Source organism: Carettochelys insculpta, chromosome 17 (assembly GCF_033958435.1).
Source record: "Carettochelys insculpta isolate YL-2023 chromosome 17, ASM3395843v1, whole genome shotgun sequence".
Classification (NCBI taxonomy): domain Eukaryota; kingdom Metazoa; phylum Chordata; order Testudines; family Carettochelyidae; genus Carettochelys; species Carettochelys insculpta.
This window is the reverse complement of record NC_134153.1, coordinates 25,888,707-25,915,781: the sequence shown is the minus strand read 5'-3', so window position 1 is coordinate 25,915,781 and position 27,075 is coordinate 25,888,707. Positions and strand designations below refer to the sequence as shown.

Below are 27,075 nucleotides of genomic sequence, written 5' to 3'. Positions count from 1 at the left end.
CTCTCCGACTATTGGAGAGACAGGCAGACTCACAAGGACAAACTGACTGGAGCACCTTGGGAGCGGTTGTCTTTGCATTCTCCCCACCTCACCTTGGTCTTAGCCTCTTTGGCCACTCTCCCCACTACAGCTTTCATAGCACCTCAGAGATTTCTGAGTTTATTGGGCTAGTCCAAGAAATCCCCCACCCCCACCACACACAAAAAGCCCCACCGAACAACCCCAAACCAAAGCCTGAGGCGAGAGCCCAGGAGAAGCAAGAGCAACCAAGAGGTAAGGGGACTGTGTAGCATTTCTCCCCCCGCCCCCCCGATTCTGCTCCTGAAACAAGAGAGATAACAGCTCCTGGGGCTCTGCTGCTAGAGCAGTAGCGGGATGGGGTCAGATGGGAACATTGTTCCTCTCTGCTCTCTTTGTCCTCTTCTCCCTTTCTTGTCCTTACTCCATCTCTTGGGCTGTGCTTGGCATGGAGCATCTTCTCTCTTTCCGGGCATGGATCAGCCACTCATCTGCAGTCTCGCCTCCCCTTACTGTCCAAGAGTTCTGCCCCGGCTCCCAGGGGAATCACTCCAGCAAGCAATGGTGAAGAGAGACTCTGTCCCCTGAGGAGACTGATTCCCCTGTATTCCAATGGTGCAAACCCACCGTGGCTCCATGCTCTTCAGTGCTGTAACTGAGGTCAGACTCCGGCCCTGGAGTTTGTCTCCCAGTGTCCTCCACATGGTACATGGCTGATCTTTACCCAGGAGAACCTCAGCGCTACCAAGAGCAGAGAGTGATGAACTGACCCCTCAACCACGCCTCCTTTGGAACTAGAAGTACCAGCCTGCAATCAGGGAGCGGCAGAGACCCAACAGAGCAGACTGTACAGTACAGAGTTAAACAGAAATGCCCAAGAAGAAAGGCGATTTTTAAAAAAAGATTTGACAAGATAAGGGAGCAGTTTCTGTGTTGGCTTCATTCACACTAAGAGGGTTAAAAGCAGCCTTTTTTCTTCTACATAGCAAAGTTTCAAATCTGCATTAAGCCAATGTTCAATTGTAAACTTTTGAATGAACACAGCGTTTTATTCAGAGTTATGAATGCTGCAGAGTTCTGCATAACTTCCGTTCCGGGGGTGTTAGTAACTCTGAGGTTCTACGTACTCCTGGCCTCATTTTAATTTGTGGCCCGGACTGTGCATGAGTATTGTGTCATAACCAGCACCCTGTCCAACAAGAGGCAGAGTGAGTCAGAGGGTAGAATAACAAGCTGAGAGTTAGGAGACCTGGCTTCCATCCCTGGCTGTTTTAGGACTTTGGACAAATCACATTACCTCTTTGCACCTCCAGTTCACAGCAAAGGAGATGGGGATAAACACTTCTTTGGGACAGCATTTGAAGAGTCTAGCTGAAAAGGCACCCAGGTCGGCTAAGAATGAACAAGCAGGCACCAGCTTTGTATAATTTCATTGCTCACGTTGATTTATTGTATTTTAAAACACCGACAAAACACATCACATCTTGGTTTGTTAATCCTCTGTATACTCAGGACACAACGTTCCAGAATAGCTGCACTGGCGACGAGGAGAATATTTTCGTCATGAAAACACACACAAAAAGAGTGCCAATCCCCCACTCCCACAAACCAGAAATGAAACAAGTGCAAAACGAATGAAAGTGCAAAAAAGCTTCATTGTCGGAAACACACGCCTTCCAAAACACAAGCCCCTTTCCCCCAGCCAAAAACAGCAAACCCCACTCCCCAAATTAAAGGGGAAGCGGGGTGGGCAGAGCCAGGCAGCAGCCTGCTACTAGTATGTCTTCCTTGGCACTGAAGGACAAACCGTCAGCCTAACCCAAGAAATTATACCTAGAGGAAGAAAAGCCAGCCAGATAGTAGCTTCCACAGGCTCTCTCTTCCTCTATTTTGATCTCCACCCTTGCACTCAAGTCCAAAGGTTCTCCCTGGCAGGACGAGGCCGTCCCTACTACCTCACCTCCTGGACAATTTGGATCTCTTTTCTTTTATAAAAGTGCTTGAAGTCGGTGCAGAAATAGTTGGATCTCACCGTCCTGGAAAGAGCCAACCAGAGTGCAGCAAGAGAGGGAGCCGCCCCTGCCATGAGATCCTAACTAGTCTGCTCCCTGCACCCTGTAAAGTGTCTGGCTTTAGTAAGATTCTTCCTCTATTACAGTGGGGGGGGTGGGAATAAATCCCTCCCTGACAGCTGCTTCTCCTGCCCCCACTGCCATCATAAAGAGATACTGCCGCTTTTGGGAACAGACCTGAATGGACACAGGCCTGTTTGCCTTCTGGAGGCCTGATCCAAACCCAGCTGAGGTCCATGGTCCCATTAGCTCCAACCTGCTCTGCTTCAGATGGTCTGTGTGGTGATAGGCCCTCTGCTAACTCCAGGCTGGCTGGAGGGAAGGGTGATGGGTTTTCTAGTTGGCAGGGCAGGAGGGGGCTGGGAGAGAATAAATGGAGGAAAAGTGATGGGAAGAAAATTGGGGAAAAAGCTGAGAGCCCCAAAAATCTTGTAATCAGCCCTGATGTCTTGAAACATTTCGCAGGACGTCGCGCTTTCTGGACCAGCCCAGCCCAGCCCAGAGCCCCCACTCTTCTACCAGGCCACTCTGGAAATGAGAGGCAATCCCGGGGACAGTGTGTGTCTGGTGAAAGTTGTACCAATCCTGGAAGCTCGGGGGTTGAGCTCTCCTAACACTCCATGGGCCTGGCTGCTGGGCTGGCCTGGGACTGATGGGAATGAGAACCAAGGCACCTGGCGGAGCTCGCATGTAGTGCTGGCAGACTTCCCCAGGCAGCAGAGCTTGACAATCACAGCGCAGCAGACCTCGGCAGCACCCACTGGCAAGCGTCACTGGGGGCTGTAGCATGTGACAGGAATTTGCTGCAGTTACTGGGGCAAAGGGTGGCCTGACTGTCCTGCCTGGCCCCAGAAGATAATGCCACGCCGCTCTGCTGGCTCCCTGTCCCACTGGCAGCCCTCTGCTTCCCTCACAATTGGCCGGCAGATCCAGGAGCTGGGGCGGACACTAAGAAGTCCATCCAAGACCTCGTTAGCTGCTCTAGCTGCCTCCAAAAGGAGCATTGAGACGATTCCATGGCCAGACTCATGCCAGATGAAACCACTGACTGATTCAGAGTAGCCGTGTCTACACGTGCACGCTACTTCGAAGTAGCGGCACTAACTTCGAAATAGCGCCCGTCACGGCTACACGCGTCGGGCGCTATTTCGATGTTAACATCGACGTTAGGCAGCGAGACGTCGAAGCCGCTAACCCCATGAGGGGATGGGAATAGCGCCCTACTTCGAAGTTGAACGTCGAAGTAGGGCACGTGTAGCCGATCCGCGTCCCGCAACATCGAAATAGCGGGGTCTGCCATGGCGGCCATCAGCTGAGGGGTTGAGAGACGCTCTCTCTCCAGCCCCTGCGGGGGCTCTATGGTCACTGTGTGCAGCAGCCCTTAGCCCAGGGCTTCTGGCTGCTGCTGCTGCAGCTGGGGATCCATGCTGCATGCACAGGGTCTGCAACCAGTTGTTGGCTCTGTGGATCTTGTGTTTAGTGCAACTGTGTCTGGGAGGGCCCTTTAAGGGAGTGGCTTGCTGTTGAGTCCACCCTGTGACCCTGTCTGCAGCTGTGCCTGGCACCCTTATTTCGATGTGTGCTACTTTGGCATGTAGACGTTCCCTCGCAGCGCCTATTTCGATGTGGTGCTGCGCAATGTCGATGTTGAATGTCGACGTTGCCAGCCCTGGAGGACGTGTAGACGTTATTCATCGAAATAGCCTATTTCGATGTCGCTACATCGAAATAAGCTACTTCGATGTAGGCTTCACGTGTAGACGTAGCCAGTGTGCCGCCAGTGAGAAATTTGGCTTGTTGGAAGGTTAAGGATTCAATCCCTCAGCTGGGGCTTTAGCTTTTTCTGTCCATGGACCTCAGCACTTCCTGAGCCAGTGGAGTTTTCTACAGGGCAAAACAGGGGGTAGATCTTGGCACTAACACATTGTGTAACCCACACACCTATGTGCGGTTAACTGTTCCATGTAGTGGAACCTCGACCACTTCAATTGCACGTACCGACACTGATTCTGGGGAGCTCAAAAAAGAGAATAAAACTCTCAGACTCTCCCTCAGAGTCAGGGAGAACAGCAGGTCAGGGTGAGAGCTGAGCAGGGAAAGCTCTTCCCACCCAATTTTAAAGACTTCAGAAAAATTTCCTGTTCTGCACTGGAACAAGCCCAGCAGCCTTACCCTCAGCATACGTCTTAGTCCCATGGTGCGGACACTCAGGTATGCTGTCAGCGCTCCAGGCTCAACTCTCTATGCATGCTACTATGGGGACTCTGGGATGCTGGCCCTCTCTCTGGCTTTTAGCAGAAATTCCACCCAGACCTGAAGAACCTTCCTGCCAAAGTTTAACCTGAACTGGTACGTTCCCACCAAAAGCTTCAATTTTGATGAGTCAATATTTTCTGACCAAAAACAAAAAAATCAAACCCCCACAACCCACCAAACAGTTAGACAGATAATTCCCACCCAGTTCCAATCAGGGAAAGGCTGTTCTTCTGCTCCCCTGCCCAAATCCTGCCCCAGGGCCAGCTGCTAACATTGCAAATCGCAACAGCCCTGTCCCTTCAGCGAAGGGAGCACGCCACAAAAGACAGAGGTGAACAAACAGTCGAGGAAATAGCATCAACTGATTTTCTCTCACACACTCTCTCTCTCACACACGCTCACTGCTTTGGGTTTCTTCATTTAAGAAAAAAATAGCATTACACGCTTTAACAGTACATAGCCATCGGCCAACTACAAAATCTGCATTTCTCTCACCCACACCGGTTCAGAACTTCATACCTCAAAGGTCAGGAAACAGTCATCCCAAGAGGGAAGGGACTCATGGTGGGGGGAGCAGCTAAGCAACTGGTATTAGAAGGCTGTCATTAACACAAACACACACGCAGGGACACAAACACTCTATCTCACTCCACATTTCCAGTGAGGGTTATCTTTCTGGAAAGCTCCAATCTGAGAAACACTCCCCCTCAGAGACCTTGCTGGGGCTGTATCTAGGCTCCACTACAGGTCAGAATTCCAATCTAGTCTCGTCCGTGTCCAAGGGTACACGGCAAGGAGGTGAGAAAGCAGCTCAGGTAAATCTCCTTGAGGCTGTCTGCAAGGGTTGGGTGGGCACGATTTGGCTGTGGAGGCCTCAGGTGGCTGCTGCCACACCAGTGACCAGGGAGTTAGTTTCACAGGAGTCTGAAGGTGTCAGGTAGCCACAAAACAGCTTATCCAGTATCCCAGTAACAGCGCTAGAATCTTGATCCCATTGGCCATTAAGATTCCAGGGAGACAATCCTGGGCTGGCTGTTACAGCTCCTGGTCCCTTCAAAACAGGCTCATTTATTGGAACAGCCTCCCCAAGAACCAGCGTCTTGATCTTTTGCCGTAGATCCAAATGCAAAGCACAACTCAAACTTCCCAACGCTCTGCTCCAGTGGCGAGCCCAGAGTGCCCTGTGACATCCAGCCAGCACGATGACTGCTTCGCACCCCCATAACTGGAAGGGGAACGGAGTCCCTTAGCAGGCTGAGCTGGAGCCAATGAGAACAGAAGACGTCTTCCTTCCTGTCTTTCTCTGCAGGAGATAGTTCCTATAAATACTCTGGCTGAGCCTTGGGTGGAGACATAAAGGGTGAACCAGGAGACTTGCTTTTGTTCTGGATCAAGCCAGGAAATACTTCAGGGGAGGGTGAACTTGGAGAGTCCCAAAGCTGAAGCCACATTTGTATTCCAAGACCATTTCTCCTCTTCCTCTCCTCACAACCAACTACAGCCCGGAGAAGAGCTCCCCTTTGGAGACAGAGGCCGGTTTGGCACCATTTGCTGAGGATCAGACTGCATCTATGGAAGGGATGAGTCCAGAGCTCGTAACTCCTCTCCTCCCATTCTGCTTCTCCCCGCAGACAAACATACGTCAGCACTCGAATGGATGGAAGAAAATGAAAGGGAAGGAGAGAACTTGCAAAACAAACTCAAACACTTAAACAAAAACAACTTAACAAATAAATAGTGAGAACCCTTTCGTGATTAGCAAGCAGCCAACATTGGAATGACAGGTCAAATGTGACCTCAAAGAGTCAATAATAAAAAGAGTCAAAATGCTGCATTTCCATGGGAAGCTTAGCATGAGTTTGACCCGTATGTACATGAACGTGAACTTCCTATGCCATGTTGACATGAGACATGTTGCTGGTGCATATGGTGGCACTCTCAAGCCTGAGAGGGAGACAAAAAAAAGGTTGCTTAATGTTTCTAACCTGACAGAGAGTGGATTGGGGACTGTGGTCCCTCTGCACAGACTACACCTCTTTTGACTGGCCCTTTGGGAAGCTTTTATGTAGCTGGGTTAAAGGCAGTTAGTTGCACACCATCAAACACCCTGCACTGAGCTTTCTCTGGCCAGTCCCAAGAGACTGGCTTGTTAATAACTGTCTGGTGATTGTCTTTTGTAAAAGCAGTTGGCAAGTTTTGTCCCAGCAGCAGGGATGTCAAGTAGCTACGGACAAGAATTTGGCCCACATTGAACTTCTTACAGTTTAATGGTGATGGGCTGCTGAGGTCTGAAACCAAAAACCCATCACTGAGACAGAAAGGAGAAGGTCACTCTTGACTCCGCAAAGGATACCTGTGCTGCAGAGCAGCCACCTGCCCAGCAGAGGGGGCACAAGTTAACTGACTGATCTTATTCCCAGAGCAGTGTTGCAGTGGCTGGTATATTTATACTCAGACTGTATGCTCTTTGGGGCAGGCACTGCTGTTGAGTTCTGTGTTTGTACAGCACCGAGCACAATGGGGGTCTTTGGTCCATGACTGCACTCCTAGCTGCTACTGCAACACAAATAATAAATAGTAACAAAACACTGACCTGCAACAGCAAAGAGTTCTGTAGCATACATAACACGATGGGCTCTCTCCCCATGAGAAACAAAGAAAGAGAAGAAAATTCAAGCTACCTCATGGTGACGGTGATACAGGGCTGGGGCAAAGCAAAGTCACTGCCTCGCTTCAAAAGAAAGTCCCAGAAGTGGAGAGGAACCACCTGGAATGCTATCAAAAGCTACTGGAGATTGTCCCTTTGAAAGAGCATTAAATACCAGCCTCTGTGCAGCAAAGCATGCTGGGAAAATCCTTTTCAATTGCTAAAAGGAAAACGAGTCATCCCTCTAAACGAAACACGTGTGCGCTCACGTGCGTGAGAGAGACGGGGCGTGGGGGCTAGTTTAAATTTATGAGCTCACCAAAATTTCTGATCTTGGTTTCCTGAGCAACCCTCAGCCCTCCACACCCCGGCATCTTCTCCTGAATCTCCCTCTCACACAGACACACCCTCCTGTGGCACAGGGTCAGTCAGAAGCGTCTGAAGGGCAGGGGGACAATCTGTCTCAAATCCGCAGTCTGTCTCTTTAAAAACCTCAGAGGCAGGGAGCGCTGGTCTGCGAAACCCCCACTGCAGCTCCCCGGCCGGGCCAGAGGAGACGTGCGACCGGGCAGGGGAAGAGAAAGACGAGAGAGATGGATTCGGTGCCAGGACAGAGAGGCGACTCAGAGAGAAGGTGCAAGCAGGATTTTACAGCTGCTGCACTGGGGACGGTCTCCGCTCCAGTGAGCTGGCCAGCCAGCCTGGCCACTGCAGAGCCGCAGGCACTCCCGGGCTGTGGGATGCTGTCACTTTAAGGTATCATCAGCATTCTTGAACATGAGGATGGCGTTGTAGATCTTGAGCGCGGGGCCCAGCTTGACGCTCATGATCTTGACGATGTCGGCCTGGGTCAGCAGAAGGAACGCCTCCCCGTCAATCATCTGCAGGAGGCAAAGGTCTGGCGTGAGCACTGCGTGAGAAATCTCTGCTCCAGAACTGCCCACCCGCAACCCCATCCCCAGGGCCAAACAAGAGGCGTGCCATTCAAACCGGGGGAGGTGCACAGCGGTGGATGTGAGAGCACGCCCAGCAAGGGTGCTGTAGGGATGCTCCAAGCACCAGACATGAACGCCTGCTTCCTGCTCAGTGCAAAGCCAAGCCTCCCTGCAGCCCCATGCCATTACCTCTCTGCCAAGTGGCAATGGAAAACGGTGCCACAGCAGGCGAACAGGCAGACCATTTACTGCTTCCAGCAACAGAAGCACCCTGAGTCAGCCAGCCCCAGCAGCTCTGCACAAGCAGCCAAGGGATTCTCTCTGCCAGCGAGCCCAGGGCAGATGTGCGCCGAGCGTGGGTCAAAATCTTTGCAACCTCTGGGAGTCCAGCTGGGCACCTAATCCGCAGCAACGGAGCTCCAACAGCGGGAACTGAGCCGTCCGCCTTCTGGGAGGAGGCTGCAGCACGCGCTATGGAACAGCTCTGCTTCCGTCCCCGGCCCCTTCAGAGCTCTGCTGCCCATAGCCCCTTGTCTCAGGGGACTGGACTTGGCCCATCCCTGGAGAGTCACCATTTCTATCTATTGACCTCATCTGCATGGATCCATGTGGTGCCTTATACACACGACAGACAGACAGACGTCTGAGGCGGGTGCTGTCGTAACTGGCCCCTGGTGCTAACCTGAGCCACAGGTCTTAAGGGCTGTTTTACTTTAGCAGCCGCAGGGCAGAGTCCCAACAACTGGTGGTAGGAAACCATGTCCCAACCCCCTCTGACTGCAAATGGGCCTCCTTTGCTCCCCTCGTCCACACACTGAGCCCCGTTCTCCCTACCTCATCCTTGAAGAGTTTGGCTTGGTCCTCACAACCCGTCAGGGTCTGAACAAAGCTAAAGACCTTTGGAGGAGACATGGAAGGAAACACAGAATCAGAGAATTAGCCTGCCTGAAATCTCACCCCTGGAGCTCCCATTTCAGGGGTCAAGAGGATCGTGCCCCAGAGCCTGCTGAACCCTGCATGCCCTGCTCCAGCCTAGAGCTGCTGCTCTCTGTAAAAGCTGGGGTCAAACAGGATGCAAAGAGTCTTTTATTCTAACACACCTCCGCGCAGATACCTGCTGTCCACAATAAGGCGACAACTCGGCAGGCACTTCACAAATACACACACAAAACCATGGGCTGTGGGGCATTCAGGTGGAGGCCTTAGATCTCAGAGAGCGGGGTGCAGGACTGGAGCATCCCAGAGTGGCTAAGAGTGGGAGTACAGCAGTGTTCGGCAGCAGCAGGCAGTAATAAGGAGCTTATAAAGAACTGAGGGTAAGGAAGGGTCGGGACTGACGCTTGTCCAGAAGTGACAGTAAGCAGGTACACCCTGGCCTGCCACTCCAGCAAGAGCTGGCTGAGCTGTGGCAAAAGCCAGCAGGGAGCTATTAAAAGAGGTGGTAGGGATCCGGGTTGCCAAAGGATAGTACCTGTAAGAAATGTTAAGTTACCTTCCCCCCTGCCTCTGGTGTCTTCCTCAGCTGATTTCAGGGTTATGTTTCAACTTCAAACTCCTTACTTATAATAACCTCCTCCCCCAATTCGTTCAAAAATGTGCAGCGAAGTAAAGAAGTAAACAGCTGGCTGCTGGCCAGCCCCTGCACAGCCTCACGCGACTGGTTCCAGCCAAGCTGGAACCAGCTAATTATGTAAGAACCTCTTGGAAAAACCAAGAGGCTCTTAGGTTAAGTGGCAGAGCAGTTAGGGTTAGAGCAGTGGCTGGGATGAGCTGGGGCTCCAGCCATGAAACAGTCAGTGAGGTGGATGGCACTTGGGGAGTGGAGAGCTAGGAGGAATCAGAGAAGCTGTGGAACCTGTTCAGCTCCCGCTGGCAACCCTCACTAATTCCCACCCTGACGGAAAGGACACCCTCACCGGTTCCTACCCCGACACTACTCCCTGCATGTGGGCATGCCAGGGTGGGCGTGTGCACACAAGGGGGATTGGCACATGTGACATTGGAAATCAGATCCTATATTTCTTTCCATGCCTTTCTACATTCCTCTCTGCTTTACCAGCCCTCCTTGAAACTCCCTCACCTCATCAGTGGTCCACTTGGCCACAGCTGCTGCTGTGATGCCGGCCACCCCCGGCAGGAGTTTGCAGTGCTGCTCCCAGCAGAGGGACAGGGAGCGGTCAGGGTGAGCAGATAAAGCTGACATGAAGAGGGACTGGTGCATATTGTCCGAGGAGATAGCTGGCAAAGAAATTCAAAACATTACCCAAGGAGGAAGGTCAAGGAAATCCAGTCTCATTCCGCAGGCCCTGACACGCCAACGAGAAGAGCAGAGGGCGTATGGGGGCTGACGCGGGGGGAGTTTCAGGTATCAGATAAGGACAGTTTGTACTGTGCTCAGTATTGCCAAAGGGGTGTCGTCCTCTGAGACAGCAGAACTGTCAGAGTAAAGGGATCTGGTTGAGATTGCTGTCACGATGGCGTCTCTTTATTACACAGACAAAGCGTGGGAGGGAATATCTTCTTTTGGAACTTTTGGGCGTACACAGGGTATGTCTTCAGGTCTGGGAAAGGCGCCACTGACCTGAAGGAGCTTCATGTGACTCAAAAGCTTATTTATTTCACCAACAGAAGTTGCTCCAATATTAGCAGCGCTTTTTTTGTGCTGGTACTGGACAATACTGAGTACCAGCCCCGCAGCAGCCCGAGCCAGGGGACTGACTGGGGGTGGGGAGCCAACAGAGCACTGGCACCTTGTTTTTTTCCCTTTACAGAAAAGGGACTGGATATTACCACACCGCTTTGTCCCTCTACTGTCCTGAGACCAGAATGGCTACGGTATCACTGCAAATCTCTCTATCATGATGACTGAGGTTGTGCCGTACCAGCAGGGAAAGACGTCTGCTTGGAAATAGTTAACGCAGCACAAACTGCACTTTTTAAACTTGATCGTGTCCCTCCACAATCAGCACACCCACAGCGCAACACACACGTGTGCACGCGCGCCTCCCTATTAGGTTACCGTTAGTTAAACTGAAAAGAATTTAAAGACCTGTTTGAAGTCTCACCGCTTTGTATTTCACTTACAAGAGATTTGGGCTGGAAAGTGGCGATGCTAAACTGGTCAGTTTCACTTTTTACTTCTAGCTGGACCACTGCTTTCCCCTGCCTTAGTCCCCCCTTGCTGCTATTGGTCCCAGAGCTATGGGGTGGGGGTATGTTTACATTCAAAAAGCCTAGCTTCAGGGATTTTCTTTTCTTTGTTTACGAAAACTTTTCTGTTCCATGTTCCATTTGGCAAACAGCCACCCACCAACTTCCATTTCACGCCAACGCTGCATTTTAGACTGAACTCTGCCTCTAAGTTTTTACCCAGTTGGTCTCTTCCCTCATCAAGAGAAGTCGGGGAGGACTTTCCTGCTTTTGTTGTGTGCGACAGTCACTCAGAAGTTCGGAGGAGAGCTCTAGGCATGGCCATTGTCAGATCAGCTCTAGCTGTACAGTAAAAATTGCTATTGCCCCCTTGTGGCCTTCGAGCGGCTCATTCAGGCGGCTCGTTCCGCTCGCAGTGATAATGCACAAAGGGATGAGGTGGAATTAGCTTGCACGCTGTTGCATGAAGATTAAAAACTGATCAAGTATTTGCAAAACCTCTGGTGGAGAGAGGGGGATTGCAGGGCAGAGAGAGGGAAAGGCAAATGAAGTGCTGAACCAGAGATCTAGTCCAAGGCGGCAGAAAGCATTCATGCCAGCCAGCCCCGGTGAAGGGCACAGTTACGGGGGGGGACTGAGGTTTATAAACACCATGCCTGCAGCAAAGGGACAGACCCTGCCCCAGCACAGCAGCAGCAGAAGGGAGTCTATTCTGGAGTGAGCTGGGCATGGAGTGCTGCCCTGCAGAGGCTACTGTCTAGTCACAGGGCTTTGGGACCAGAGAAGAACCAGGAGCAGGGCTGGTGGATGTGCTGGGGCAGATTCCTGGGGTGTTCTGTGCTCAGGAGCAGGGTGGGCTGGGAGAGGCAGCTCCTCGCCCCTGCGGAGAAGCCCAGCAGTAAGTCTTAGCTTGGCACTGTCAGTAGCACGCACTGCACAAAGGGAACTCTCCCAGGGCAGCGCACCGCCCGGGAGATTGATACTTGACGATTCATTTCGACTCTTCCTTTCTCCAGCAGTCTCCACTTCGGGGGCCGGGGTGAGGGACGTTAAGACGCCCAACGGCCATGCAGAAGGCTGCAGGTCTGTCACGGATCTCACAGATTTCAAGATTTTCTGCAACCTCTGTGGTCTCCAGAGCTGCAGTGGCCAGTGAGGTTGAGCTTCAGGCTGCCCAAGCCGCAGTCTTGGGGGGTGGCCCCAGAGGCAGCAGGAGCAGCAGCCCCAGGGGTAGCCGAGGCAGTCAGCTCCCTTCCTCCCCAACCCTCCACCGTGCCTTTGCCCCACAGCACTGCAGGAGCAGGTAAGACTTAGCTGGGGTATTTTTAGTAAAAGTCAGGGACAGGTCACAGGGCTGTGAATTTTGTTTATTGTCTGTGATGTCCCCGACTTTTAATAAAAACACCCGTGACGAATTCGTGGCTGTAACTGTTCACCATTCAAGCTGGGCATTACAGGGACCTCACCATTCAAGCTGGGCATTACAGAGAAGAGGATGAAAGAGCGGCTGGGGACGGAGGTGTTTATAGCCAGACCTAAATATTAACTAACTTGCAATGGAAAGGTCAAGGAGGGAGAGGAATCAGAGGCTGGTACTTTTGGGCTGGGAGAGTCACTTTCCAGACATCCCTGGGTCAGGCCGGCAGCGCTGAACCTTTGGATGGGGGAGTTCCCAGCCCTGTTTGCACACGTCTCTGGGGTGTCAGTTAAACTGGCCTCAGCCTGACCCTCCTCCCTCCACGAGGAGACAGCAGTGCGGGGGAAGCTGCTTACTTTGGAAGTCTTCCTGCTGGATCTTCCGATACTTTGGAGGTCGCCCTCTAGAGAGAGGAGAGAGGATTTATTTGCAAGCTGTCTGCTTTACCCTTTCGCACGGACTGTAGGCACCAGCCTGTTGATTAACTGCTCCTCCTGTCAGCACAGCGGGGACTGCGCTGTCGAGTGACTGACAGGGGGAGCGACCCCTAGCGGGGACAGAACAAGGCTGGCTAAGGCCATGTCTGCCCTGGCAATTACAACAAGGGTTATATGTACGTGGTTGTCCCATAACCGTCGCCCCTCCCGCCCCCACAGTCCATGCTGGAAGTCCTGAAGCAGGTTCCTGGAGGACTGGGCAGCGTGGGAACACTCGCAGGCCCGGGGAGCCTGGGGACATAGCGGGCAGTGCTGTGGCATGGCCCTAAACCTGTTCCAAGAGGCGCGTTCCAGGTGCACCTGTCCCGTTCCCACCGTACCTCACCCCTACCCTAATCTCAAGGTTGCCTGTGGCAGTACCAGCCTGCACCGAGCTCTTAAGACCAGTTCTCCCACAAACTAAGTAACTTAGCACCAGCAAGCCTGGGTGATCCTCTGAGAGCTCCTGCCTGGTCTGCAGAGCCCAGGTGGGGGCTGCTCAATGTGTGGGCAGAGTACACTGCCTTACCTGAGCAGCGAGACCCACTCCTTCGCACCAACACCTCTGCTGGGAGAGGTCAGGGAGGCAGCATTCACTGGACTCCGTCCCCAGTGCCAGGTACACAAGGACCCCCCCGGACACCTGTACTGAAGGGTGCCGGGCTCCACAATCCCTGCTATGATGGGCTGGACCAGGTACTCTCCGGGGCCCTAAGCCTGCTCTGCTCACCATACAATGGGGAGCTGATGAGCGGGAGGGCCCACAAGGGAAGTCCCAGAGGAAGCCCCAAGAGAGCTGGGGGAATAGGAAAGTGATTTTGTACCGTGACCCCTGAGCAGCCTGAGGGGGACCCTGAGCCAGGGTGGGGTGGGAACTGGAACCCGAGGCTAACGAGTTACAGTACATCCCCATGGTCTCTGGACACGTCCCCTCTTGCTCCAGGAACACAGGTCTGAAAGCAGCCCCGCACACCCCCCCACTGCAGCCCAATTTGGTCCCCAGGTGAGGTCCTGCTGCAAACATTCTATGACACGATGCCATGAGATGGTGCTCAAAGACTCAAAACCACCCGCTCCCTCCCCCTTTCCGTCCCCTCGCAAACAGGAGCCGTGCAGAAGCTGATGGTGGTTGCATGGTGGCCTGCCTAGACCCAGGAAGGGAAAGGAACCATTTGGCTGTCTGAGGAAATTCAAAGCCATCCATTTCTGCCAGTGTCCACTGCAAACATCTGTTACCATTCCCATGCATGGTCTCTGCCCAGGCAGAGTCTCTCTGAAGCGGCCAGGGGACGCGTGGGTGCACAAAGCAGCTGCGTTGGGGGTTCCACAAACAGCGCCCTGTCCCACAGCAGCAGAGTGGCTACTGGCTTGCAGCGTTCATCCAAAAATTTAGAAAAGGAAATAACCAGGGGACTATTTGCCTGCGCCTTTCAGTGGTGTTTGCTGGACACAGGGGCTGGCCGTGTTAGCAAGGGGAGAAGTTTAGGAGGAGCAGAAATGTTTTCTGTGGGTCTGTGCTTCTCTGCTGTGGGAACACAATCTGCTAGCTGAAGTCAGTCAGTAAACGGCCTCTCAAAAGGCCTCCCAGTCCTTCAAGCATTCAGAAAATTTCTGGCGTAGCTGAAACTCAAGGTGATTCTTCAGATTCAGTGGCATTGCCAATGTGCTTGGTCCACCTTCAGAGCTCACCAGGCCCGTCCACTCAACACTGTGGAGAGGGGTGACAACCAGCGCAAGCTTTTCTCTCTCACAGGTGACCAGTGTCCCCCTCAGGACTGGAAAACCACTTCTCCCTTTCCACGCCAGTGTCTGCAAAGCTGCTCAGTTCTCCAGAGGACAGCCACCCTTTAAAGAAGAAAGAGGTAACTAGAACCCTTCCCCCGGCAGGAGCTGAAACCCGCCCCAACCAGCCCCTTGTTGCACTGTCAATTTGAACAATAATACTGCAGGTGACTCACCATTTCTACCCTCCGCCGCTTCCTCGTGGGCTGCAAGAGCCGTCTGATGGACGGAAGCTGTGACAGGAGCGTCCCTGCGATCCTGACAAGTATCAATATTGTGGCTGTAAGCAGCAGAATTACATCGCGTAGAGAAGGCAGGAGCAGCAGAGAGGTAAGAGAGACCGTGCCGAAAGGACCTGCTCCTTGACACTGACAGAAGGCGTCAAGGGCAGCTGGAGGTCTTAGGAGGCGGGAGGAGCAGGCATGGATACAGCTCTTCCAGAAGCAGGAGCAATCCTGGGAAGAACAGGACCACAACGGGACCACGCACACATGCAGCTGCTAGTACAAGCGGCCGGAGACAGAAGCTTTTGGAGCTCACCTGGAGATGTGTTCCTCTCCCTCCCCCTGGCCCCCCCAGCTATGAGTTTCCCTATGTTAAAACAAACAAACCAACCCACGAGATAGTTCAGGGCAACAAGCTAAGCTCTGAAATAACTGTGGACATCCAAAGCACCAGAACCAAACCCAGAAGAGAAGTTAACAGCCATAAGGGTGTTTTAGTTAATGATTTAATAGACAATGCAAAAGGAAATCAGCAGTGGAGATACACGACCCTGAGCAGTGCTTTTAACACCCCTCCATCCCCCCCGCAGCACACTGCCACCACTGGCAGCCACGTGTGTATTTGTGCACGGCACTGGGTGAGTGTGGGGAGCACCAGGGTCAGAAAACACGGTGAAAACGGAACGTGTGAAGCTCCTCGCAAAGGCCCCCCCAGATCTGTTTTTAAATGACTCTAACAATGCTGAATGACTCCCCACAAAGCGCCCCGAACACAGAACAAAACGCTGCTCAAGGATGGCGTTAAAGCCTGGCTCCGCACACTCTCTGTGGCACAAAACCGCAGCCAGCGGCATTAACCTTGAGAGCCTTCACCCGCTCTTCTGCTTTCAGTTCCCACATGAATGTCAAGTGCAGGGAATCCCCATCCAGGGAGGTATGTCCCAACACCAGTATGTGCCAACGCTCTGCTGAGCTCTTCCAGCAGCACCGTAGCATCACCACACTGCTGTGCCCCTCAGCACAGCTCCAAGTCGCCTTTTGACTCCATGCTGATCTACAGTGCACAAGCAAACAGCATCACCAATTTCCCTTGCCCACCAGGAACCAGGAGTGGTGCGCACATTGGCGAGGGCCAGCTGCCTGTGCAGGCTTTGTAAGCCAGTCCTGGCCTGTGCACATGTATTCTGCAAATATTCGCCTTTAGCTGCACGTGCTAGGCTTGGCACAGCACGCCACGATAATGCAGTGTTAACTTCACTGGCCTCTAGAAAAGGTCTTCAGGAATCACCAGGAACTTTCAGATGCTCAAGGGTGCACTCCACCACCATTCTGCAGCTGCTCAGTCTATAGTTGAATTCCCGTTGTCTTGTACTGACAACACTGGGGTACAGCTTCTCAAATCACTATGGAGGCAGGAACGGGAGGCACGTGTGGCAAGAACCATCGGGAAGAACCGCATTGTCTCAGGAGAATAAATTGCTGCCTTCTCCCCATGGTACAATCCTGACCTCCACAGCCCTTTGTGGGTCCAATGTCGATCTTCCACTAAGCCTTGGTGAAGGAGTGAATAGCAACATGTACGGTTCACAGATTCACTAACTCTTTTCGGTGGTCAAAGGATTGGGATGTGTTCCATCAATGGCCCCAGCACATTTCTGAAACCCCTCAGTAATTTCAGGGGCTTTGGTTACGGCAACCGTTGGCATAGATCACAGTACTGCCCTCTTGGCAAACTATAAAATCACCACCCTGACAGCTGCCTTCCCAACTGCAAGCCGTCTTGCAAATGAATGACAGCTGGCAGGTGCCAGCCACTTCCGTACCGGCATGGTTTTATGAAAATGAGAGATCTGGCCATGGACAGTGGATGTGAGCTGCCTGCAGAGCTCTACGAAGCACTGCTTCCTTGTTTGGAAGTTCTGCAGACAGGCATTGTCATCCCATATGTTTGAGATGATGGGGTCCCATCACTCCATGCTGGTTTGCTGAGACTAGAAACAATGCTCCACTCATGGGCATACCATTGACAGCCTGCCAGTCAACATTTCTGTTCCATGGGGCTCGGTAAGTTTTCCTTCATCCTCTTGGTCTTCTACCTTTGGGATTGCATTCTGCCCTGTAGCCAGGACTGGGCCACATGAACAGTACCATGACCAGAACAGCATCTTCCTAGAATTCCTTCATTTCTTCAGTGCAATTAGGCACAAGGGACAGAACCATGAGCTGCTAATGCCCAGCCTGTGAAGGTGCCACACAGTACCAGCAACCCGCAGCAAGGCGGTCCCCAGAACACCTCCTGTGAGACTCCCCTGCAATGGCGCTGCTACCAGTGCAAGCTGAAAAAGGGCCCTGTGGACACCTGGGCACAGCACACACACAGGCTCAGCACAGCACGTACGGACACTTGGTATGGGTACATGTGCTAGGGGTACACAGACTGCAAATGTCAACATAGCCTCACTCCCAAGCACAGATTTCTACCCCCTGTGCTAAAGGCCTCCATTAGCCAGGAGCGGTATTACAATAGTTCCCTGAGCTCAGGACCCCACAGGGTCTGGACATTCACAATGCATGAGAGGGTTCCTGCCTCAAAGAGCTGTCAGGCAAAGCATGAGACAGACAACGAGCAGGAAAAGAAACTGAAGCTCAGACCGGGGACCAAGGTCACTAGCAGAGCCCAGGAGACAACCCATCTGGCAGCCCAGTGCCCTGTCCAGCAAGCCAGGCTGTCTCTCAAAGGAGCAACAGCAGGTGGCTATTCTCTGTTGGTCAGCCACAGAGCAGGACAAAGTGTCACTGAGCCAGGGAGTCACACAGGCGCTCCTCCAGGCGAGGCTGTTTCGTTTTCGCGTTCTCCTTACCTCCCATGGTGTCGGGATTTCTTTCGCTGAGAGAAGCCAATCAGGTTCCTCTTGCGGGCTGAGGCCTCGGTGTCTGAGAGATCGGCTTTCAGCCTCCCCTGGTTCTTCTCTGCCAGGGGGCACCCTGAGAGGCAGTAGTGGGCTGTGAATCTCCCCGTCACGTGTCCGGAGCCATCACAGCCTGGAGTTGGGCACTTCCTGAAGAACAGGGGAAATGGGAGAGGCGCTTTAAATGGTGCCAGACCTGGAGACAGGTGAGGGGAGTGCACAGAGCTGTAGCCTGCTGCTTCCCAAGCTACCTGTTACCCCATCTCTGCCCCACCAAAAGCTTCAGCCCTGGCTACTCAGAGAGCACATGACCAATGGCAAGAACAAATCCCACAGGACTCGAGTCACATGGGCATGTGTCCCCGACAGGCCCCCTGTAGCTGCACAGGCTGTATCCCTGCCAGGCCTCATTCACAGCATCAGGCTTCCCATGGGAATACCCTGCAACTGCGCAGCCCTCGCTGAGCAGGGCATGGCACGGGGTCATCCCCGCTGCCCGGGCAGCTCCTCAGACCCAAAAGCCAGTGTGGTGGGGGTGTCTCAGGGGACTGGCCAATGGCCTGGGACTAGTGAAACCCTCAGGGGCCAGGAGACCTAAGTTTCTCGCGACCTGAAGCTCTGTGAGGTACATCTCCCATTGCTCCAGCTCTTTGCTGCAGTGCAGGGGCTGGGCTCCACCAGTCCTGATTCAAGAGGAGCCGCTCAGAAGTTCCAGGAGATGGGGCCAGAAAAGCACATGGAAGGGCAGGGAAAGTTTATGGCTACATCCCATCAAAGCGACAGTGCTCTACAGCGCTCACTGATTTCAGCCTCTACAACAGAGGGCTAAGCTCCCAGCCCACTAATGCCCTGCCTCTCAGCCACGCTGCAGACACGGTGCAGTACCTGCAGTTGCCTGGCAGGCCCATGGGGCTGCCGCTGGGGGGATTCCTGCTCCATGTGGGGCTTTTCCAGTCCCGGCAGGATTCTCTGCTGTGCATGGGCTTCTGCAGAGGGGCGTGTCCAGAGCAGGGAACGCTGTAGGGTCGCAACATTCGTGAGGGTTCTCTGTTCAGAGCCCTCACGAATGTTGATTTTCATGAATGTGTGTGGTGGGGGGACAGGGGGGGCTCGGAGCCCCAGGAAGTGGCAGCTGCCGGTGCTCTGGGCCCAGAGCCCGGGGAAGTGGTGGCAGCCGGCGCTCTGGCCCCGGGGAAGCGGTGGCCACTGGCACTCCTGCCCAGTGCCCCCGGGAAGTGAGGCCACTCGCAAATAATTGAATGTGCAAAAGTGGCACTTGCGAAGGTGGAGACCCTACTGTACACACCCGGGGCCTTGATTCAGCACATGCCGCCCCTGCTCTCTGCAGCCATGGGCTCTCCTGCAACTCCAGGTCTGGCAGGTAGGTGAGGAGGGGTCGCTCTGAGTGGGAAGGAGGGGAGAGCTGCCAGCTGGGTGGAAGGAGCTGAGCGGTCAGGTGGCTCTGTGAGCTGGGGTGTCTGAGCCCAGGGGACCCCCAGCCACGTGGGGAGCTTCTGAGCTGTGGGAGGCTCCACAAGGTGAGCAGCAGCTCAGGGGAGCCGCAATTGTCCCATCCCCATGGTGGCCTGGGGGGAGCTCACCTGTGGTGAAAGCTGTACTTGGAGCCTTTGGTATGCGGGATGCTCTTGCAGGCCAAGGTGGGGCAGCCCCCGTGGGCAGAAGCAGCTGGTTCCTTTGGCCCTAGAGTAAAGGAGAGAGAGCAGAGAGGCGATCCTGGGTTCGGTGCCACAATGACCCAGCTGCTACGCCAGCCTGGCAACAAAGCAGCCAGGTGCCGGTGCTGCCCGCCACGGGGGCTCAGGGACCGCGCCGCCTGGGCAGGCTGCTGCCTCTGCGAGACAGAGTGCTCCTCTGCAACCCCAGCCAGGGCCTTCCCCACTTCCGCCAGCCAGGCTGCAGCTGCGACAGCTCTTAGCACTGCAGGAGACAAAGTGCCACCCTCCCAGCCCCTGCTTAGGGGGTCAGTGTGCTCCCTGGCTGGGGTGGGGGCAGTGCCAGCCCAGGGCAACTACAGCTCCTAGCACTTCCTGGGCAGGTGATGTCAGCACAAGCACTCCTGGGGAGAGCCCTCAGGCACAGCACTGGTGGCACAGGGCTGCAGTGACAGCACTGGCATCGGCCCAGGGACTTACTGAGAGGCGGCTGCAGCGGGTGCCCAGTCTTTGAGCACCATCCCACAGGGTGGATATCTGGGTGATCCACGTCGATCCAGAAATCGTAGCTGTGACTCCAGCCGTCGAAATGGACCTGAGGATACAAGGGGACAGGTCACTGTGTAACTGTCACAGTCCGTCTCTGGTGAGCACTAAATCCACAGGGGCTTCTCGGCTGGGTGGAATTAAGGGCTGTGCTCCCAGCCCCAGCTCCAGGAGTCACGTGATGCTGTCAGAATCTCAGCTTTCATTTGTAGCCTCATGCGTGATGAAAACAGGACCCAATGTAGCAGATGCCTGCCAGAGTCTGAAGACAGCCTGAAACAATCACTCCTAGAGGTGTGAACTGCCCTCGTTCAGCCTAAATTTGCTGCCACCTCAAGGAGGTAGGGACGCATAGGTGTGGAGAGGGCCACAGAGGATTTGTGGTACTCCCTCAGTTTGGGTCTGCTCCTGGAAAGGCAAAAGCCTCAGATACCCTACGAGGTGGACAAGCAGGCTTTTTTTTTTTTACACACACACACACACACACACACACACACACACAAAAAAGCAGGAAACCCACCTTTATCCGGTAATCCTCTACGTCTTCCACACTGGCCACGCGGATGAGGGAGGGCGTCCGCCTGTCCACCGCCTCCAGCTTCATGTTGACCAGAAAGCTGTGGGGTGGCCGCTGGGGCAGAGAAGGCTCTGGGTCAGAGGGCAGCCCACAAGCAGCTATTTTCTTCCCTCTCAGTCTGAATGTCTCCCCCAGCCCCTCCCTCCTTGGGGGCTGGATCAGCCCCATCTATCCCGGAGCTCTGAACACCCCCTGCTTCTCTTGACCACAGGTGCCATCCCAGGCTACAGCTACACCTAAAAAATCAGCAGCGGCACAGACACAACTGTACAGTGCAAATGGAAAGGGGTCTCCCTCGCCGAAGGCATTCCAGCCGCCTGAGCAGGACTAGCTAGGCCGACGGGGCTTAGGCCAGCTTAACTACGTGGATATTTCCCATCCCACAGAGATGCAACTATTCCCATTTCACTTCCTAGCAAACCCAGCCTCCAGCCATAGACCATGTGCCATTAGAGACCTCAGAGCAGGGGTAAGACCCCTCTTTGGGCAGAGGGTCACTGACCCACAGAAGAGTCAGCCAGAAGCTACACACAAGTGAGAAGCAAAAAAGGTGATGCAGGAAAGGGGTAGCTAGGGGCTGTGGGCTGGCAGGCACAGCTGGAGATTGTGTGGGGACAGGAGATAGCTTGGGGGCAGGGACCAGAGTAACTAGAATCTGTGTGCCAGGAGGGCTCCCCTGCACCACCTGCTCCCTGAGGGCTCCGCCAGCTGTAGAGTTGGTTCCCCGACCCCTGCAGCTCTTACTGGCTATGTGAGAAGAAGGGGCTGGGAGCTGGCCAGAGGCAGGGAGAGAGGAGTCTCTGGTGAAGATCCTGCACTTTTACTTAAGTTTTGGGGGGGCACACAGGAGTCACCAAGGCTGGGGCATTCAGTCCCGCAGCTCCTGGCTTCATTGGGAAGAGAAGCAGGGAAGAGCAGGGACCAGGGCTTCAGGCTGGGGCAGGAGGATGCTGGGGATTGGGGGTCCAGCCTGGGGGTGGGGAGGAAAGGTGCCCTGGATATCAGGTCTGCAGCCTGTGGGGACGGGCGCACTGGGGATTGGGGGCTTCAGCCTTCAGTTCCCATCTTCAGCCTCATGGGGTCACCAACTTGGGCATTCAACTCTGCGGCTCCCAGGATCAGTGGGGGGCACAGGGGTGCCAAGGATTGGGCCTTCAGCCCCACAGCCTGAAAGGGCTGGCAGACCCGCTAACCCCCACCCCACTGGGAAATGCTTCTATAAGGTGCGCAGGGGGAGGGGGTCACAAACACCCCCCTCTCCTCAGCCTGGCTCCATGTGTCTGACTCTGAGCTCCCTGGGGGAGCACTGGAGCTGAAAATACAGGACCATTGGCTTCTTTTGAAAAAAAAAAAAATGCTCAGAACAGTGGCCTTAAATACGGGACTGTCCCAGCCAAAATGGGACAGCTGCTCACCCTACACTTGACAGCCGTTTTCACATCCCCCTCAGTCTCCTCTTCTCCAAACGAAACAAACCCAGTTCCTTCAATCTCAGTCTTCCCCCATAGGGCAGGGGGTTTTAGACCATTAATCCTTTTTGTTGCTTTTCTCTGGATTTTCGCCAGTTTCTCTACATCCTTCCTGAAAGGTGGTGCTCAGAACTGGATATAAGACTCCAGCTGAGGCCTAATCAGTGCAGAGTAAAGCAGAGGAATTACTTCTCGTATCTTGTTTGAAACACTCCTGTTAATGCATCTCAGAAGGACGTTTGCTTGCCCCCCCCGTTTTTTTTTTCTGCAGTGTCACACTGTTGACACATATTTAGCTTGTGGTGCCCTCTGGCCCCTAGATTCCTTTCTGCAGTACTCCTTCCTAGGCACTTGCTTCCAATTTTGTATGTGTGCAACTGGCTGTTCCTTCCTAACTGGGGTACTCTGCATTTGCCCTCATTGAATTTCATTGTTTACCTCACACCATTTCTTCAGTTTGTCCAGATCATTTTGAATTGTAACCCTAACCTCCAAAGCACTTGCAACTCCCACCAGTTTGGTATCATTTGCAAACTTGTTAAGGGTGTTATCTCAGTCATCATCTAAATTGTTGATCTCTGCAGAACCCCACTTGTTATGCCTCTCCAGCATGACTGTGAACCAGTGATAACTATTCTCTGGGAATGGTTATCTAACTGTTGTATTTCCTTTGATTTGAAGAAGTGCGTCTGTCCCACAAAAGCTCGTCACCTAATAAATTATTTTGTTAGTTTTTAAAGAGCTACTTGACTGCTTTTTTGTTTTGTTGTATTTCCCTGATTTGCTAATGAAAAGGCCATGAAAGACTCTCTCAAATGCCTTACCACACTCATCACTTCCACCTCAGCCACAAGATCTGTTAGCTTGTCAGAGAAAGCCATCAGGTGGGTTTGACATGATTTGTTCTTGACAAATCCATGCTGTCACTTATCACCTTAGCTTAATTATTTGCTCTGTTTTTGTTCCTGGCACAGAAGTTAAGCTGACAGGTCTGTAATTCCCTGGGTTATCCTTCTTTCCCATTTTTATAGATGGGCACTGTATTTGCCCTTTTCCAGTCTTCTGGAATCTCCCTGGACTTCCATGACTTTTCAATGATAATAGCCAATGGCTCAGATATAGCCTCAGTCAGCCCCTGGAGTATTCTAGGATGCATTTCATCAGGCCTGGGTGACTTGAACACATCTCACTTGTGTCAGTAATCTTTAACTTGTTCTCTTCCTACTTTAGCTCCCATACCAACCTCATTTTCACTGTCAAAAAAAAAAATTCTTTGAACTGAAAAACTTTGAACACAGTACTCCAGTTGGTTAAGCTGAGATTCCCGCTGAGAGGTATGTTTTCAATTTTGTTCATTTGTCACCATTCCTGTCTCAATACCTTCTACTTGTTAACACAGAAACCGCTATCCTTGCATTAATAAACTTGTTTTACTTTTATGCTAAACCAAACAGTGCTGTGATTGGTGTCAAGGATCTGTCAACCCCAGTTAAGCCAATAAGCTTCTATGGACTGATTCTTGAAAGGAGCAACAAACTTGACAAGGTTTTGTGAACGGATGCCTCCGAAGAACTCGGGAACTGGAGTTCACCAATGAGGACCTCCTAGGAAAGGTTTGGACTGGGAGAGTCCTGGGGAGTTTGCTGGCACTGCAGACAAGCTAGCGTTTCAGAGAGGTGACACGTAGCTTAGCAGCAGCAAAAACCTCTCAGTCGCTGAGTCTAAGAAAGTAACACTGTGACAGTTTTGAGAACTCCAAGCAATGTGTCACCTTATCACCGTGGGACAGCAAGAGTCAGCAATGCCACAGAGGAGCGGGATCCAGAGCCCTCCAAGAATGAACAATGGGAGGGGGAACTGGGCACAATTCCCACAGGTTGTTGCACCTCTAGAGAGCTGCTGCCCCGGACAGGCTCACATATAGTGGGTCAAAGCGGGATGTCCAGAGACCAGCAGAGAAAGGACTTGGATAAATGGCCTGTGTTTAAACGAAGACATGGGGCCTTCTTTCTGATCTAGCGAATGGGCAGGACCCTCTGTCCAAGTGGGACCCCAAGCCTTCCTAGCAAGGGTTGGATGAACTTTGGCCTCCTGACGCTTCAGATGATGGGTTAAAATGTTTTCTCTGTAATGCTCACATGTTAGGAATAAATGTATAGCCTGAAACAACCTCCCCCAGGAGGGAGAGGCACAGCAGGGCACCCCCAAGGAGTGGGAGTTCAGAGGGAGTCTTTGGAGTTTAACGAGTTGAGCAGGGAGGACAGCAGGGTTGGGTTAATTCAATTATAGGCCCAGATCATCTTGCTCAGGATGAGGGGCCTTTTGGAGCAGAACGCCTGGGTCAGTGGCTGCTGGCCGGATGCTGCTGTTGTCTGTCTGTAGGCAGTTTTCAACACACTGCATTTGTCTCCCATCAGCCCTGCTCCTAATAACCTGCCTGGCAGTCCGATTTCCCTCCTTCACACCCCAAAGCCCTGGAGGGAGAAACACTACACAGCTGCTGCCTCCCACACCACCTGGGGCGGCCACAATAGGGGGACCGTATGTGGCGATGGCGCCCGGGGCTCAGCCCACCAGGTGAATCGCTCAGTGCACAGGCTGATTTCAAAAATGAGATTGGCAGCATGACTCCAAATCCAGTGTCTGTAGGAGACACGGGCCCAGCGCTCTCGCTCTCCAGGCCCACCCCAGCGTGGCTGAGGCACCGCGTGAGGGAGGGAGTGTTTGGTGCCAACTGAGAGGCCCACATGGGCCGAGTGGCGCCTCCAGAGGTCTAGTGCTCCCCAGCCCGTGACTGCAGAGCCACAGGCAGGGCCAGGCCCCGGCACTCACCACTTTAAAGGCCCAAGCTGGCACTGCAGACGCTCTGGTTTCCATCAGGTATCTTTCCCAGCTGAAGCTGTCAGGGTCAGGATAGTCTGGACGGGAGAACAATGGGCAGGTTGAGTGCTTCTCACTAGGGCGTGTCCCACGTTTCCCCCTCCCCCTGGGATCAATGCAGCACAGGGGCCGGAGGGAACTCTGGAAACTCCTGGATAGGTGTCAGGTCCTTCTGTACCCCAAAATCTACTGGGGGGGGAAGCATTAGTGAGTGACTCCTGTGCCAGCAGCCGACAGGTGGGGTTCTCCTGTACCCCTCTGACTGGCCTGACAGAACCAGCACACTGCACATGGACTAGCACAGCTAAATCCAGGGCACGGCTTTTCTGCTCCTCCCCCTTGGCTCCAGCTGGCTGCGGTGTGAGGGTCAGACGTGCGTAGGGTGCACAAGTGCCCTCCCACAGTAGTGCTCATTACACGACTCGCTGGGACAGGAAATACCGGCTGGACGGCACTACCCAGAATTCCTAGCAAAGGCCTGGGTGTGTTTTGTGTTGGCCAAGTGAGGCACAAAACTGCAGGGGTGGCTGGCAGCAGCCGCAAGGCCCGTCCTTATTTTAAAAGCTCCCCTGCATAAAAGCCCTTATTAGTCATGCAAAACAGCCATCAGCTGAACCAGGGCGTTAGCGCCTGGTCCCAAGTGGGAGTTCCCTGGAGGGCAGCAGCTGGAAGCCAGCCACAGCCTGGCATACACACTCTGGCTGCACGACTCACCTTGAGGAGGCGTGAGGGGTTTCCCATGCTCCTGACACCAGCCAACAGGGTGGATGTACGGACTGCTGGGGTCGCACCTGCAGCATACACATCCACAATCAAAGGGGACGCAGGTACAGTCACCCCCAAGGCAAGCACATGAACTCACCACAGCCAGGCACAAGACTGCAGGAGCCAGGCAGGTCTCCTGCCAGACAGATGGGACCAGTGAGGCCAGCGCAGCATGCTGGTGGCTGGAGCATAGCCTAAGAGCCAGGAGCCAACCTAAGCATTCTCCAGCCCAGCCTGTGGCTGCCTTCCTCCCCAGCAGAGAGCAGCGGCCCTGGGACTGCTGACACTGGTACCGTTTTATCGTATCGTATTAAAATGCTCTATATTAGAATGGTATTAATACATTATTTTATTCAAGGTTTTACGTGTAAAATGTGTACTGAATAACCCGTTGTTAAAAGGTGCACTGCTGAGGTGAAAACAACGTTGTGATAGGTGAGCGTGGCGACATTTTAAATGCATCCCCCTTTTATTCCATTAGTTCTTAGGCAGGGAAATTCCCCAGTACCAGTCACTTCAGTATCCATTGCCCATTTCAACACCATAATGCTGACATGTGCCAGAGACGCCTTATAACACTTCTTTATTCACTTTCTCCAAACCATTCATTATTTTATAGACCTGTCATGTCCCATCTCTTCTTTTTTTTTAAGCTGAACAGTCCTAGTCTTTTTAAACTTTCTTCATAGGGAAACTACTCCATGTCACTAACCAGTTTTGTTGCTCTTCTTTCTACTTTTTCCAATTCCAATATATATAATTTTTCAGATGGGGCAACCAGAACTGCATGTCATATTAAAGGGGTGCGCATGCCATGGATTTAGATTGGGGCATTAGGATATTTCTGTCCATGAGCAGCATCTTTGGTGATGAGGTTTGTCAGAAGTGCGTATCTGTTGGACAGCTCCACTTGGAAACTGCCTCATGTCCCTATGTCCTTCAGCTCCTCCATGCTGAATCTCAGTCCTGGCTGAATCTCACTCTGGGGGGAGGGACAGCTCACTGGTTTGAGCATTATTAGCATGCTAAACCTAGGGTTGTGAGCTTAATCCTTGAAAAGGCCATGTAGGGACCGGGGCAAATAGATGTCAGGGATGGTGCTTGGTCCTGCCAAGAGGGCAGGGGACTGGACTAGATGACCTCCCAAGATCCCTTCCAGCTCTAGGAGATGCCTATCTCCAATTATCTGTCTTAGTGGCTTTTGTGGTGTACCTCTTGCATTTGAACTTGAGTTTTATCATGACCAAATGGAGGTCTGAATCTACATCTGCTCCTCTTC

At 53.1% G+C, this 27,075-nt stretch overlaps 1 protein-coding gene across 1 annotated transcript in view; it reads right to left on the bottom strand.

Moving 5' to 3' along the window:
- Positions 1-7,605: 7,605 nt before the first annotated feature.
- L3MBTL1 (L3MBTL histone methyl-lysine binding protein 1) overlaps positions 7,606-27,075 on the bottom strand; it is a 33,592-nt gene continuing 14,122 nt past the window's right edge. The window contains 11 exon segments of the mRNA XM_075011516.1: positions 7,606-7,874; positions 8,763-8,825; positions 10,009-10,166; positions 12,852-12,898; positions 13,994-13,996; positions 17,839-18,036; positions 19,488-19,587; positions 20,040-20,154; positions 20,626-20,736; positions 24,984-25,069; positions 25,746-25,822. Coding sequence (XP_074867617.1) covers positions 7,740-7,874; positions 8,763-8,825; positions 10,009-10,166; positions 12,852-12,898; positions 13,994-13,996; positions 17,839-18,036; positions 19,488-19,587; positions 20,040-20,154; positions 20,626-20,736; positions 24,984-25,069; positions 25,746-25,822 — 1,093 coding nt within the window. The 3' untranslated portion in view covers positions 7,606-7,739.